Source organism: Rhopalosiphum padi, chromosome 3 (assembly GCF_020882245.1).
Source record: "Rhopalosiphum padi isolate XX-2018 chromosome 3, ASM2088224v1, whole genome shotgun sequence".
Taxonomy (NCBI): domain Eukaryota; kingdom Metazoa; phylum Arthropoda; class Insecta; order Hemiptera; family Aphididae; genus Rhopalosiphum; species Rhopalosiphum padi.
This window is the reverse complement of record NC_083599.1, coordinates 9594972-9608463: the sequence shown is the minus strand read 5'-3', so window position 1 is coordinate 9608463 and position 13492 is coordinate 9594972. Positions and strand designations below refer to the sequence as shown.

At 25.9% G+C, this 13492-nt stretch overlaps 2 protein-coding genes across 3 annotated transcripts; one reads left to right on the top strand and one right to left on the bottom strand.

Annotated features, from left to right (window-relative positions):
- Positions 1-395: 395 nt before the first annotated feature.
- LOC132926325 (N-terminal kinase-like protein) lies at positions 396-7505 on the bottom strand. 2 transcript variants are annotated; one of them, XM_060990674.1, is made up of 16 exons: positions 7036-7505; positions 5615-5764; positions 5370-5495; positions 5108-5295; positions 4129-4219; positions 3753-4064; positions 3555-3678; positions 3257-3354; positions 3108-3200; positions 2899-3034; positions 2620-2811; positions 1638-1769; positions 1413-1531; positions 1107-1220; positions 677-758; positions 396-621 (listed from the first exon to the last, which is right to left on the bottom strand). In XM_060990674.1, the coding sequence occupies exons 1-16, from the start codon at positions 7150-7152 to the stop codon at positions 494-496; spliced, it is 2202 nt and encodes a 733-aa protein (XP_060846657.1). In that variant the 5' UTR covers positions 7153-7505; the 3' UTR covers positions 396-493. The 2 variants fall into 2 exon arrangements, with proteins under 2 accessions (XP_060846657.1, XP_060846656.1); XM_060990673.1 differs by having other exon boundaries at positions 396-624; positions 7036-7503.
- A 1740-nt stretch (positions 7506-9245) lies between these two features.
- Positions 9246-13207, top strand: LOC132927564 (uncharacterized). The gene is made up of 4 exons (XM_060992116.1): positions 9246-9453; positions 9532-9810; positions 9894-10173; positions 12417-13207. The coding sequence occupies exons 1-4, from the start codon at positions 9341-9343 to the stop codon at positions 12561-12563; spliced, it is 819 nt and encodes a 272-aa protein (XP_060848099.1). The 5' UTR covers positions 9246-9340; the 3' UTR covers positions 12564-13207.
- The last annotated feature ends 285 nt before the right edge of the window (positions 13208-13492 follow it).

The window sequence follows — 13492 nt, the reverse complement described above, 5'->3', positions numbered from 1 at the left end:
TATTGAGCTATTCAGGTTGCACAAATAAATTAATAAAAATGTATTGGATTTTAACACAATACTAAGTTTATGTTGAAGTTTGAAGTTATTATAAAAAAGTGATAGAAACTTTTCAGCACTTTTATTTTGAATAAGACAAAAAGCACAGTGACAACAAGCTTAATGAATAATGAGTGACTAAAATTGAATAAACCAAAATTGGACCTTTATAGTTTAATAATTAGTAACCAATAGTTTAATGATTTAATAACACTATTTAACATTTAATGAACTTTAAGAGGATGAATAAGTGTTTATTCATTCAATAGTGTGTCATTGATTCATTAAATATTTAATGAACATTCATGCAACCTAGTATTAATACTAAGAGTATGCTATAAAAGTAAATTCATAAATTAAAAAGTCATAGTAATTCATGTATTTGATTTTTTAAACATTATTTATAGTTCTTAACAAAATCTTAACATTTTTTTGTATTAACTATTTATCTTAGTTATAATCTTTTACCACCTAATTTTAATGATTGTTTGTTGTTACGTTTTGATTCTAATTGTTTTATACGTTCTTGTTTCCTTTCTTCACGTTTTTTACGCATTTCTTCTTTTATCAATTCAGCTTCTGCTTCTATACAATCAATTTGTTAACACATACTTAAAACAGTTAATAGAATACTCACTTTTTGCAACTTCATCAGGATCGTCCAATAAAATAGGCTCTTGATCTTCCCAACCGAAATCAGATTTATCTTTCACAGAATTCTATAATAACAAATTATATTGAATATTATATTAAAAATGTAATTAATAATTAGTAAAAACTAACAAAATAATTTTAATATAATTTTAATAGGTATACTATATACTATACTAAAAGATCAATCATCAAAATATCTAGTTTATTGTAACTAAAAGTTATTTTGATTATAGATTTAATTCTAGAGTTCTAGCTCATTTTGGTTTTTAAATTAAGTAAGTTTATCTTTGTTATTGTTTTAGTTTTTAACATTTTAATTTGTTGACTTTGTTGTTGTATATCTGTTTTAATTTTTCAATTTTGCAACTGTTGGTATTTTAATCATATTTTAATTTTTATAAATTGTAATTTACCGAAGTGTCATCACCAATACTCTCCCAATCATCTCCAACATTCCATCCAGAATTATCATCCCAGTCATTGGGCGATGTAGAATCTTCCATGGAATTTTTATGATTTATCGAGTTCTAGAAATAAAACAATTTTTTTTTAAAAACCAAAAAATATATATAATAGTAATAGATCAACTCTTTTCAAAAAAAAAAAAAAAATAGTAACAGTATTTAAAAAAAATTGCATGTATAGATATTTTTAAGTATAATATCACGATATGTTAAAGTAATTATTTATTAATTATTGTGTAAGAATAAAAATCTAACCTGTATGGTATTTATATTATCTATTTGTTTCTCTTTGTACTCATTTTTCACAGTATTTTCTTTCGGTAAATTGCTGTACATCTGTTCACTGTTGTTTAAATTTATATTGTTTGAATTACCTTAAAACAGGTTAAAACAAGATGAAATTATTTTAATTCTTTGGATTAGTATATATTGTTATAAATAATAAATAAGGTAAAAACTATTATAAATAAAAATACTAACTCTTTGATAGTTCAATTGATTTTTCATCTTTTTGAGGAATTTTGGATGAATAAAATTTGGAAGTCACTGTAGTAACGGCCCACCCTGCCCATGTGGGTATGGCTGGACTTGTAGTATTAGTGACTTCTTCTTCTACAAAATATAATAAACTTATAAAATTATTATTTATTTAAATTCAATATTTTAGTCAATTTATCCTTTTTGGCAATGGTTGAAGGAGTAGATATTTTTTTTTCTGTAACACCATTAGTATTAAATTATTATAGTATTTGTATGATATAAACGAATTAAGTAACACAAAGAACTAATTGATGTTTAATTGACTAACTAGCGAACATCGTGACTCTGTTGAGGGGCCTATAGTACACGGGAAATGGTCATCTCGATGTTGGTGGTCTATAGATGATATGTGGGTGTTTGATCGCTGCTATGTAGTAAACAGTGACTATACATGTCTCTTGAATAGTGCTAAGCATCCGTGAGTACTCATTGATGTTTAATTAATATATTGGGATAAAAAATTAATTTTTGAAATATCTCAAATGGCAACCAAGGTAGTATGTTATATATAGTATAACTATAGTTAGAATTTGAGTGTTAATAACATAACATAGATAACGATTATGACAGAGAGGAACTAATATGTACATGAACCAACTTGAATTATGCAATATGGTTGACAGGAATGATAATATTCATATTGATGATCATACTGTGGCAATCAAAACTCTTAAAAAACAATAAAGAGAAAGAACGGGACAAATATGACTGAGTGCTATCGTTAGTGATATTTTGATCAATATTTTTAAAGATAGTTTATTAATATTATTCATGATTTGAGATTGTCTAATATTTGAAGTAATTAATAAACCATAATTGAAAAAAGAAATTTTGGAGGGGAAATAGCTGCCGATCCTGCCACTTCATTTCGCATGCTAATGTTTATATATAATTTTATGTTAGATAACACAAAAATCTCTACCCATTTTTTCTTTTAATCTTTCATCCTCTGATACATTTTCGAGCTTTCCTAAAAATCCTTTTATTGTTTGAAAGGCAATATCTCGTACTCCTTTTTCAGGGTCAAGAGTTACTTGACATAATGCTGGCAATACTCTGGTCGATACTTCAATCAAAGGATAATACTGTTGAGTAGCTGAAAATGCTGAAACACCTGAACAATAATAATAATCACATTAAAACATATTGTTTTTAAAAAAATAAAAGAATTATGTATTATAAAGAATTAAATTAGAACAACCTGCCATTCTTGATGGTTGAAATGGATCTTTGAGTGCACGACTAAACGCTGAGGACAATATTTTACTCCTAATTTTTGGGTCTAAATGTTGAGCTATTTTACCCAAGCACACAGTGGTGTTGGTCCTTATACTACCCTGTGTTTCAAAATATATAATATGAATATATTATTATTAATTAATAATTTATACATGTCTTGTTCTGTTATACCTGATCATCTTTCATTTGTAAGCGAGCAAAATGTCGCATTAACTCCACATTTAAATTATTATAATTCAATTTTGAGCTGATATAAACCATACTCTAAATAAAGTCTGTAATTAATACATTTTTACTTTATGATTAGATAAATAACTTACTCGAACAGTCAATTCTCTTATAGTTGGATTAGCATCAGCTAGACCACTGACTAATAGTGGGAATATATTTGTATTCAATAAATCAGCTTTTAATCGGCCTGAAAAATAATAATTATTTAAAAATTTTAAAGATGAAAATAATGAGGTACTCAATTATATTTGTATTAATATTAATTGCTTTATTCAATAAACATATGATGATAAATGAATTATTTTATTTAATGACTAATATAAAACTAACAAAAATGCTTATAAATGTCAATAATTGACATACAATTATTAAATTATGTACACATACTTGCATATAGTTCAATTGTACTAAGTAATAATAATCTGGTAGCTCGATCATTGGACTCAAATAGTTTAATAATACAAGGTACTATTTTTTCCTCAAACTCATGATCATCTAACATGGCACTTAACTAATAAAAACAAAATTAGATTGACCAAGTATATAAATATATTTTTTATTCTCTATAAAAATAAACTTGATTACCTTTATCATTGAACGAAATATAACTTTTTGTTCTTTAACATAATTAAACATTTCAAGAAGACTAGGCAACACATTGTAGAGGGCTATATTTTTGGGAAATGTTTCCAGTAAGCTAGGCAATTTCTCAAGAAATGCTGCTCGTTGAAAATCATCTAATATATGGTATTGGCTCAATGATGTCATGGTTTTTTCCAAATCATTACCAAAATATCCTTGTTCTCGCAACATAGAAATCACAATATCATATGATGGACGGTTCATAGGATCTACAGCTATCAACTTTGGATATATTGTCAAAATCTCTTTAGGAATCTGTATAATTAAAATGATATAATATTAATTATTTTTATATATTTTAAGTAAAATATTAGTTTACCTTTTTGGACATTTTTAAGGCTGATTGATTACTTAATGGGCCATTGAATACTTCCCATATTAATACACCAAGACCCCAAATGTCAATTGAACTACAAATAAGTATTGATAGTCCATTATAACATTTTTAATAATAATATAAAAGTATATAAATAATTTAGAGATTCCAGGCATATTAGCAATCTATAATCAACTATAAAGTTATTATTATTTTTTTTAATGATAAAAAGTTTTATTTGATAAGTATAAATAATATAATAGATTACTAACTTAAATATTTTATTCACACTTATAAAAATAATATTATGTTGATTATAGAAATCCAAAGTTAAAACTAATTCACCTCTTACTAAAATAAAATTTGTCATATAGGCATAACAACTACAATGTTGGGTAAGTTACTTTTAAAAAGTAATTAAGTTACATTACTAGTTACAAAATTAAAAGGTAACTAGATAAATTTTTTATTATAAAAATACAAATGTTAGTGTTAAATACTTTATAAAACAAAAGTAAGTATTAACTAGTTACAATAACACAGTTTACAATATTTTTAAATATTAAAAACTAAAAATAACATAAAAATTACAACATTTAAAATAACTAATTTATGCAAGTTAAAAATATTGATTATTTAATATTTATTTCTTATAATAATCAATAATGTATCTTCAAAATTGTTCTAATTTATTTGTGATGATTTTTTTTTATTCAAATGTACCTAAACTAAAAATGTGTTTTATAGAAGCATTTGAAGGGAGAGATGTTTTCAATTTTAGACATGTTAGTTTAATATTAGTAAAACTATTTAATATTTTTAAATCATCTTAATTTAAATGAAGAGTATTTAACAAAAATGTTTAGTGTTGGCTCATTTACGCAATAATGTGTACTATTGTTGGTTTAAGACGATTTAGATTGAATTAAAAAAAAACTTAAAAATCAGACAACCTTAAAATAATTAAATAATTTTCTCTTACAACGGTGATTGTCGATGTCCGGGAGCACGATATAAATCACTAACATAAGATGGTGGAGAATTTTCAACGGAATTCATGTATTCTAATTCGCCTAATTTCCATTGGCCGGCTTTATTTACGAATACTGACCAAATATTGACTTTATTATGGCAGAGTTTTGCTTCAAAGTTTAAAAATTTTAATCCTTCCTGAAATATATTTAAATAATATTAACTTAAAATTATCTAATATTGAATAACATTAAAATAAAAATTGTACTCACTATTATATTGGATATTCCCCAAGCAATGTACTGTTTCATAATATCTGTATTAAGGTTGTTTTGAGATGATATAAATGATTGAAGTGGCTCAACATATTCAGTAGATAAATATATTATACTTTTAACCTAAAAACAAATTAAATTTCATGATAAAAAAAAAAATGTTTATGCTTGATTAATTGTTTTTAGTGATGAATAATTTATTTTGGTTAAGTCATGCAATATTAATATATTTTTTTATTTACTTCAGAGCTTTCCAAAAAACTAAGAATATTTGGATGTTTTAAAGTCTTCAAATGTTTTACAGCTGATTTAGCAAGTGCTGAACGGGTTTCACCTCCTGGAATGTCATCATTGATTAAAAATTCAAAAATGGAAACTTCTTGTGCCGTGTTCTGTTAAGAAAAAAAAATACATAGGTATAATGGTTATTCGTTATAACATATAAAAGATAAGATATAAAATATTTATTATATAGATAATTTTGCATTGTTGATTATTATATGTATACAGTGACACCTCCCTTAACATCTCTAAATAGCGGACATTTTTGGGGAACAGGGACATTTTCACTACTTTTCTATAGGAAAACCTCTAAATACAGGATACTTTTAAGGCATTTTAACTTTTGATTTTAATCATTTCTATCGTAAATTTGTGGAATTAGAAAATGCTTTAACATAAGAAATGACTTTGTGTCAAAATACGAAACAATCTAAAGTAACCGATTTTTTTAATATATGTTAGTTTTAATTTTTATAATTGTACTTGAAATAGCACCCATTGTGCTGAAACATTTTAAAAATAATAAACGGAAAAAAAATTTTTTATATTATCAATTTTTTTTATCTTTTTACCTTCACATTTTTAAAATACATAAATATAATCAAAATAAATTAAATTCATTATGTACCTATGTATATGTATAAATAACTAAATAAATAAATCAATTTTTTATTTCTATAATATTATATTTCTTACTCTAAATACCGGACACCTCCAAATAGCGGACAAAAATTCAGTGACCGAAGGTGTCCGGTATTTAGAGGTTTCACTGTATTATGTTAAATATGTTTGGTACAATAGCATGAGTATCAAATTAATTATAATAGATTATTTTAAGTGAAATTCTAAGAGTAAAAATACTTATTGGGAAGATTAGCTTACAGTATCACTCAAAATGTATTTTAAGCAGCCTTTGTGGCTAGATATTTTATGAAATGGCCATAATTCAATTATTTTGAAAAAATATAATAAAAGTTAATAAATTAATTGAAAATATTTATAATAAATTGCTCAGCAACATTATTATAATTCACTAATTGAAAATACTCAAAACATATATAATAATGAGTTAAGATACAAATAGGAAATGATCAGATTTTTTTAATTATACAATTGTAATTAAAAATCATTGATTAACTTTTAATTATAACCTGGTTAGTATTATACCAGTATGGAATTTATTGATAAACAGTAGTGACAATTTTGTTTAACTGTAGGAAATTATTACTTCTGAAGTCATTCAAAGAGCACAAATAATCTAAATACAATTTACAAATATTACTCAACCACGAATGTAGTTGAAATTTAAAAAACCTGTGAATAATTATGAATTAATTTGTATTTTTTTTAAAAACCATTATAATTTACACTTTACTCTTACCTTTTTTTTTCCTTTATTCAATTTCCACAGACTTTTTTCGTTGAACCCATAACTCGGGGATTCGCTGATTTCGTACGGAAAATCTTTGGATGAGTCTCTTGAGAATATAGTCCACATAATTGTAATTATTTACGAGAGTCTACGTTAGGTGGTTTAAATCTATACTACTACGACGTTAAACATAACTATTGCCTATTAACTATTATTATATTGTAGTAACGATTAGTGGAAAACAATTAAATGAAGAATGAATTGACTACATCGAACCATGACTATCTATTTTGTCATATTATTTTGTCTATGTTATGCATCGAACTCAGAAGTAATAAAATCACAACATTAAATAAATAATACGTATTACGGTGATTGATTTGACAAAATAAATTTGTCACATATTAATAATATTAATAATAATAATAGATGATATTCATTATTCACACGATTTTTTTAATGTTATTGATAATAATATTTTATTATTTTGATCGTACAGACTACAGAATCGCGCTTATCGCCGATAACAGGAAATTCTATCACGCCAACATGGTTTTATATGTACATATCTTATATATATATAGAGATAGGTCGTATACCACGACTATAGAGCCATAGCCCATATTCTCGCCTATGTAAACAATTTGAAGCGCATATTAGCGACGAGTCTCTGTTTGAGTTGCGTTATCTGCGCCTGCGTGAGTATACTTGTTCCATATTTATATGGGTTATCACTCATGAAATCCCAGGGAGAATGAAGTTATTAGAATAAATGTGCGACGAATATACACACGCATGCGCAGATAGCACGTCTCAACAAAAAACTCATCGCTTATAATCACGATTTAAGATATACCCAAGGTGGATATCCATTATCCACTTTGAAATGTGCTTCAAGTGGTTCAAATATCCATCCATTGTATATGAATATATGATCTAAGATATATATATATAATATAATTAATGTACGATATTCATTGGTCCTATGAATTATGATTCTAAACACTGAATAGATAATATTATAATGAAGTTAAAAATTATACTTAGACGACGGCGCTACCCTCACGTCCTCATATGTGTTGTCTCCGATTTACAAACATACATGACAAATTTGCGTTCAGTAGAACCAATTAAGTATTCTTGGCTGTTGTCTTTGATATTTTAATAGATTGCCTATTATTGCATATTCATATTTATTAAAAGTAATAACATTATCTGTGTGCTGTGTAAATAATCGTTGGCTTTTTCGACTTTTTATTTTTGAGCTAAAAATGAGCTTAATATGTTTTTTTATTTTTATATAGATCTATATATCTCAGTTAACAATCGTGTGTAACTACTATGTAGGCGAGTTAAACATATTATATTAACATATCTACCTACATGGCTACGTATAGACTTGTAAAATGTAAATTATAATAGGTAACTAATAGACACCTTCAAAAAAAATAAAGTAAAATTGTATTATTAAATATCTAACAATAGTTAATCCTTGATTAAAAATATACCACACTAGTTTCAATATTTAAACACATAAACTCATAAATCATAGCACAATATATAACAAAAATAGGTATATAATATTAATATAACCGTTTATTTAGGTAGAATTTTAAAATAATTATTGTTTGTAAGCTCCATACAAATGTCGACGTTTGTCACTTTGTCAGTCGTGGTTTTAAAAATGCCTATGATTATCTACGCCATACATAACAGTCCTTTTTGAATTTTTACATTTTTTAAATTACTGTATAATATTATATTATTATACAATGTAATGCACACAAGTATAACTATACAACATACAATTGTGTACAAAATTAAATGGTTCGATGTCATGTTCAAAAAACGTACACGATTGGAGATTATGATGAGTGAGGAAATAAACGATGAACAGTTTTCGGCAGTCACAAAAATCGTAACGAGCTCAGGTTGCAGCTGACCTACATAACGCACCCACGTCCCCCAGGGCTAGGGATCAGGAATTCAGGACCCGCCGCGTTATTGACGTACCGGCAGATATAAAAGAACATTATTTAAGTACATTATGCTCGACCGACGTGCCGGCACGATATTATTGATTTCCGAATGTTCTAGTCATGCCACGCGCAGCTGAGAAAAACGTCATTGTTCGTAGTCTGTATACTGTTGTACATCACCTGACGGCGTTCGCTTATCACTCGTCAGTGTTATCACCGCCGCTTTCTTATCTTATAGATAACAGACTACTACATAAGCAAACGACCGCTTCAACGATACATTACTCGTTATTTAAATTTTTTTTTATCCGTTTGTATTCGATTCTCTTGGCACAATGTTCGCGTCTAAAATTCAAACTCAAAATGAGAACAAAGTGAACTTTAAAAAGAAAACTTACGCGGAACTACAGGAACTGTATGAACGACAACGCAAGATCCTCAGTAACAAGTATGAATTTTGTCCCAAAACAACTGTTGGCGAATTTAAACGGCAACTAAAATGTTGAATTTTTTGTTTTCCCTCTAGACGATTCATTGAGGGATTACCTGACAAAGGTGAGAAACTGAAACAATTCATTGCTCAGCTGGACGTTGAACTGAACATTCGTGACGTTCACAAAAAGCTGTGCACAGACATGTTGGCGTTGAAAATTGGCAAAGACCAATTGGATACCCTCGAATGGACTGGTAAACATGCCACGGCAATACATAAGAATAATCAGTCAGATGTCGTTGACGATGATGAAGATGTGTTGAAAATGTTTGCTTCACATTCGGGAGTTTACCAAGATAAAATAATCATAAAGTATTTATTTTTAATCTCAATACTTATTCTTTAAGTGTTTTTTTTCATATGCAGTGAGTTTAAAATATTTAATTGTCTTTTAGAGAAAAACCAGAAAAACCATTGATTAAACCATCGGATTTAATTGAGGAAGATCCTATTGAAAATAAACAGCAAGATTACGATTCTATAGGATTTTCAGAAAACATGGAGCGTTATGCTAAAAATTTGTGTGGCCGTATTGATAATCATTCGTCTACAGATAAAAAACATTTTTTATTAAATAAACCGGCTGTACCAAACAAACATAGTACAGTTAAAATAGCAGATGTAAGCCTCAAGGAATCTGTCAAGTTACAGGTCACTTACGATAGTAAATTGAAGGTAAATTTAGTACTTTAACTTAGTATAATGAAGCTTGTGGCAATGGTTCTTAATGTGGTTCCCAAAAATTTAAATTAAATTTTTTCAATTCAATTAAAATATCTATTAATAAGTTTATTAAGGTATATTTTTTATAATTAAGACACATTTACCTGTAGCATTTCTATTTACATTACACATTTACACATATATGTATATATAAAGATATACATTATATACTATTATTATCATGTAGAAGAGAACACATAAAAAAAAAAAAAATAAATTTTAAAAATAATATAGCCAATAAGCGATATTTTTTTGTTTAAAAATAATACTTGTACGAAGAGTTGTCAAAAAAAGTATTATATAATAATTTCATATAAATAAAAAACACATTCAGTAATCATTGATAGTTTTTTTTATATATTATGCATATAATCATAGTTAAAAATATTTAAAAAAACAGGAACCAACATTTATTTCTTAACCACATTCCTTATATTTATACTTACATTCTTACTTTTGCATTAGTTAATATATTAATAATTTATTAGATATTAATTTTAGTTGTTTGTTTGCTCTCTATATTATTTGATATGCTTATACTTCTTCATTGTTCTTAACTTGATGATTTGCCTAGGACCTAGGTAAAGTTAATTAGTTAACTATGTTCTGTAGATACTACCGTAATTGACAATGTTAAATAGCAAACAGTCAAATGACATAAGATATTTTCTTGTACACAAACAATTAGTACTGGTTTGTTTAATTCTAAATTCTTTTAGAGTGCCTTACATATATTGTGGTAATTTATTTTTTTGCTACTTATCAGCATTAAACATTTTATGACTTCTGAAAATCAATTTTTTAATGCAAATATTATGGTATATTCAGTTTCCCATCGAAAATAATACATATGAAATTGACGCAATAAATTCAACGTATACTATTTTAAATGTATTATTTTTTTAGTTAATTCTTCAATTTCCTAATGAACTTAAGTATTGACATTTGTTTGTTTTTGATGGAGTATTATTTTATTTAATACTTTATTTTGTAATATACTTAGTTATCCGATTAATTGCCATATCATTTGAATCATTAATTCTTGCTTTATTCAGTCTTCTTTGACTAGAAATTAAATTCATTAAATATTTATGAATGCATTTGAGGCACATTGCTCAAAAACAGTGTCAAACATAAAGGCCCTTGACCTCAGTTTGAAGGTGGGGGCTTTGATTATAAAGGTATAAATGAAAAAAATTAAGAGGATGTAGAACCCACATGTGTTGTCTCCGTCTTACAAACATATGCTATAGCAAATTTTCATTAACCAGTTTCAATATTGTGCTGTTGGTTTTGATATTAGAGTAAACTGATCTATTATACAATTTAAAGGCAAGATTATTATCCAGAGCCCCACGTAGCCTTTTATTGATATTGTTATTTTTAAGTAAGTTATGATTATTTTAAAATGTACAGTTTCAAAAAGGTCATAACCTACTTAAGAATAAAAATACCAATAAAAGTCTACATGGGTCCTTGGATAATAATCTTACATTTGAATTTTATAATAGGTCAGTTTACTCTAATATCAAAACTAACGGTCCAATATTGAAACTAATGAACAAAAATTTGTTATGTCGTAAGATAGAGACAACACATACAGGTACTACGTCCTCTTAACACAATTTTTTTTAACTTATTGATTTTCTATAAATATCTTATTTTTAAACCATAAAAAGAACAGAAATTGGAATTAATTTTTAAATGTATTTTATACACATTCATGACTCACAGGGCGAAAGGATTAAATTGGACTCACTGTGGCTAAAAATAATATGAGTTTATTCTAAATACTTTCATCTATATTCTATATAATATAAATTTTATAATGTATCTATATATTATTAATTATTATTATTATATACACAATATTGGAAGACTGCATCAGCTTTTTTCTTGTATGGCATGTGGCTTGTTATAGTTTAGAAAGTCCATATTATACTGTTCATGTAAAATAATTTCTACAAGTATATCATACTTTTCTCATATCAGAGAGCTTATTGGTTTTGTTTACTATGACCTTAACTAGTTCAATTGTGGTACTATTAAGAGATTTATTTTAATTTATAAAAATACTAATTTTATTGCTGTAGTTAGTTTATTAATGTATTCAACATGGTTTTGTTAGAAATATCCATTACTTATTTTATAATAATATTTTATTTGAAATTTTGAATTATGTTTTTATTTTTAAGGAACTAAAAGCTGAGAATTTGAAACAAAAATCATTTCCAAAGTTCGACACTAGTAGTTATCGAAATACTAGTTTATTCAACTTTGATAACATTGAAGATGATAGTGATGATAATAATGACATATTTGATAATGACAGTGATGCATAATTTAAAATGTTGTGTTGTAGTTGCTGTTATATTTACATTATGTTCTTTGTAAATAAACAACATGTAAAAATGTGTAAAAATTAAAGTATTGGTTAGGTTAAATATTTGATTTTAATTTTATTTTTTAATAATTTTGTATGGAAATTTTTTTATTAATATTTCAATACTATTATTGTTTGTTATAAAAGTATTTATCAAATTGTATAAATTATAATTAAAATTAAATAAATATCATCATACATTTGTAGTTTATTTAATATGAACGTATTAGCAAACTAATAAATTTACCTATCTTTGATCATTTGTAATACATGTAAACATTTAAAATAATTATCACTTATAGTATTACTATAATATTATACCTTTTCTCAAAGGACAATAATTAGTTGGCCGACTAATTGTTATATATTTCCTACCAATGACCCGTATTATTAGGAACTAGGGTAGTTGTATTCATAATAGAAACAGGTACAACTGACTGAGACAATTATTTAATAATTAATTTTACTGTAAGTTTTTATACTTAAACACATATAAATATGTTCTAAACATTTGTAAAATAATGTAATTCTATGTACCACTGTAATGTCTTATACCATTTATATACACTGTATTAATATATATAAATATATATATATTTTCAATATTTGTAATAATTCTATTTGGATAGACACTTACTGCTTACTGATAGTCATAAATAAAAGTGTTTTTATGTTTCTTACCTATGCATAAAATACATATTGTATTATTATAATTAATAGGTAGGTATTAATACAATTAATGAATGATTGAAATTTAGCTTAGCAAAATCTTTTCATTTATCAATTTAACAAATTGAAATAAGAAGTACAAAATATAAACATGAATCAAAATAACAAACTACACTTGAAATTAAAACACATTAATATAAATATTTAATTTTTATTCTA